The sequence below is a fragment of the Alexandromys fortis genome, unplaced genomic scaffold, assembly GCF_014885135.2.
Source record: "Alexandromys fortis isolate MF-2015 unplaced genomic scaffold, M_Fortis_MF-2015_v1.1 scaffold_1952, whole genome shotgun sequence".
Taxonomy (NCBI): domain Eukaryota; kingdom Metazoa; phylum Chordata; class Mammalia; order Rodentia; family Cricetidae; genus Alexandromys; species Alexandromys fortis.
In genome coordinates this window covers 3,476-6,705 of record NW_026069824.1, presented here as the reverse complement: position 1 = coordinate 6,705, position 3,230 = coordinate 3,476, and the positions used below count along the sequence as shown (strand labels likewise).

Sequence of the window (3,230 nt, the reverse complement as noted above, 5' to 3'; positions counted from 1 at the left end):
AATAAAAACTTAATGTTCTTGATTCTCTTGTGTGATTCCAGTCACCAGGAGGAGGTTGCAGGCCATGAACTGTACACTCAGGACGTTGCTCATCTCTCCCGTGTACACGCCCACAAGCTCACCCGAAGAGCCATCAGCAGGTGTGTTGCAGGATGTGCTTCTGATGTCCCAGACACGCACAGAGTTGTCCATGGAGGCAGAGGCAACCAGACCACTGTCTGGGCTAAAGGCCAGGCTGGTGATACTGTCTGTGTGGCCTCTCAGTTCTTTAAAAAGTGTCCCAGAGGCCAAGTCCCACAGCTTTAACCGCTGGTCCTCACCAGCGGACGCCAAGTACTTACCGTTGGGAGAGAAGGAAAGGGCGAGCACGGGACCTCGGTGCCCTGTGAAGAGCCGCACTGAGTTGCCCTGTTGGGCACTCCACAGCCGGACAGTTTTGTCAGTGGACCTGTAGCCAAGTAGTTTGAGTTGGGGTGGAATTTGACACAGTCCACTTCAGCCAGGTGTCCTGCATATATCCTCAGCGGGTACGTCCGATCAAAGGACCAGAGCCTGGCGGTACGGTCATGGGACCCACTGGCAAAATACAGGCTGTAGGGGCTGATGTCCACGTCCCACACCGGGTAGGCATGTCCCTGATAGAGCACAGTGTTGGTGAAGCTCCCCAGGTCCCAGTACCTGATGGACATATCTTCAGAACAAGAGAGCAGCCCCGAGTTGTCTGCGAGGAACCGTGTGCTATATACTGGGCCACAGTGTCCACGCAGGATCTTCATCTCTGTGCCTGTATTGTCTTCCTCATTCTCCTGGAACATGGTGGGTAGGGTGGTAAAACACACAAGAAAATATTTAGTGGCCAGGCGATGGTGGCGCACGCCTTTAATCCCAGCACTCGGGAGGCAGAGGCAGGCGGATCTCTGTGAGTTCGAGACCAGCCTGGTCTACAGAGCTAGTTCCAGGACAGGCTCCAAAGCCACAGAGAAACCCTGTCTCGAAAAACCAAAAAATAAAAAAATAAAAAAAAAGAAAATATTTAGTGGTTTCACAATGAATATAAGCCTGAGAGAGGAAAAGGGCCTGCCTAGGAAGCAGTATCTGTCATAGAGGGCATGTCTGCCCTTCATGGTCACTCCAGCTGACAATGCCCAACCACAGGTCACACCAGATTGAAGAAATTACTTTTTGTGAGTCTTAATTTTTGAATGAGGATCTGACTTAAAAGCAAGCCCATGGAACATCCCCTATTAATTCTGATGGGTATCTTTCGAAAAAACTGACTTCTGAATTGATATTAAGTTCCTAGATTCTCCCTAATGGAGCTCACTTTAGCCGTCAGTTCTTACTACTTTGCAAGTCAAGTTATTCGCTGTTTCTATTCCATGTAATGAAACCTAGACATGCCCGGCAGTATACATCTAATCACAGTACCGAGAAAGTAAGGCAGGCAGATCCTGAGATCAAGATCAGTTGAGACAAAACGAGAGCCTGCTTTGGAGGAATCTGAAGGACTTGAGCCAAAATAAAACCTAACTGCATAGGAACTGTAAAGCAGAGTACACAGCCTCTAAGAGACTGTGAACACTGATACATGAAAGCTGGACATGGTAACCTATTATGCAATGCCAGTGTTTAGGACGACCATCAAGATTTTGATATTAGAGACTGGGGGTAGGGGGCAAAAAAACAAAGGAAAAGAAAGAACAGGAAGGTGGAGAGCCTCAAACACGTCTCCTAAAGTAACAAACCATAGACTGAGAATGACAGCAAGGCATGGTGGTGTACAGCTTTGATTCCAGCATTTAGGAGGCAGACACATTTCTGAGTTTGAGGATAGCCCAGTCTCCATAGAGAGCGAGAGAGTAAGGAGGGGGGAGGCTTAAAACAGAGCCAAGTGACTCATATCACCCTTGGAAATATTTCCCCCCATGAAAATAGAAGACACTTGGAGATAAGTGTGCTTCCACAGCCCTTGCCCACAAGGCTGCAGCCTATGTATAAATCCATTTTCCCTCCACTCCCTCAGAGGGAAGCTCCTGAATACTATGGTTGTGATTTTCCAATACAAGGGGTTTTAAACTAGAAGACAATCGGGATTCTTAAGCACTCAGCTTTGCTGGTTCCTGCACAGGGAAAGAAGACCTTTTTAGTAGGCATTGCTTCTTCCACTAAAAAACTACTAAGGAAAAGCAAACGACTACTTCCCATTTGCATGAAACTTGAGGAAGTTAAACACTGGTATCTGTAATTACTCAAAATGGCTACTACATACACTTCAGGCTAGAAAATGCAAAAGCTTTTGGGTGTTCAAGAGAAGCTGATCATGGAGGCTGTCTCTCTCAGCCCAAGTTTTTACACAGTAGTGACTCTAAAGATTGAAACACAGGCCACTGTGTTTGCAATTTCATGGCCACCCTAGACTAGCCACTCCACCTGACAGCAGGCTGCTGTACGGACGGAGGAGACATCACAGTTCTACAACACATGTCCCCTTTCAAAGTGGGGCTGAGACCACTCTTGGCACACAGAGCTAGGACAGGTGCTGGCATCACCAGTGTATATTATGTTGGGCAAGCTGTAAAACAGCCTAGATTTCTGCAGGGGAAGACAATATTCACTACTGTTTAAATGTAGACCCTTAACTAGCAATCCTGTTCCTATTGGAACCTGCACATCTGAGTGCAAAGAACAACAAACAAGTAACGCGACCCCAAAGTCAATTTCAGCTGACGATCTGTTAGGCTCAACGCTTTTCAGACAGTGGTAAACACTGCCTACTCATATAATGGTGAGTGTTGGGAGAAGGGCTTTAATGTACATTTTTCAGGCATGAGCAAGATCAATGGCTAAGTCATCTGGCATGAGTCCAGCTCTGGTTGCCTAGGAGGGGACTACCGAGTACTGTTTGGTGAAAATAGGTCAGGTTTAAGAAGAGCACTCTAACAGGAAAGAGCTACAAGAAAGGGTAAGTGGCACCCCTACCTCCTCCTCCAAAGTGTCACAGGCTAGACGGATACGAGATGTGTCCACAAGGTGGGGCTCTGATTTCAGCTTTTTGGACCGCAAGCTCCAGAGCTTTATGCAGGAATTGTCAAATCCAGCAGCCAGAAGTTTGCTATCAGAGGAGATCTCTGCAGTATTCAGCAGCTGCTCTGTGTTATAGAAGGCATAGAAGCAGATGGTGGTGAGGGAAGGAGGTCCATCCTTGACTCGCTTGATACTTTCCTGCAAGA

At 47.2% G+C, this 3,230-nt stretch overlaps 1 protein-coding gene across 1 annotated transcript; it reads right to left on the bottom strand.

Moving 5' to 3' along the window:
• Positions 1 to 9: 9 nt before the first annotated feature.
• LOC126496229 (TAF5-like RNA polymerase II p300/CBP-associated factor-associated factor 65 kDa subunit 5L) lies at positions 10 to 3,228 on the bottom strand (the record flags this gene model as incomplete). The annotated part of the gene is given in 3 exon segments (XM_050133773.1): positions 10 to 446; positions 449 to 806; positions 2,980 to 3,228. Coding segments are annotated over 3 exon segments (1,044 nt in total), but the record flags the coding sequence as incomplete, so codon positions are not given.
• Between the last annotated feature and the right edge of the window lie 2 nt (positions 3,229 to 3,230).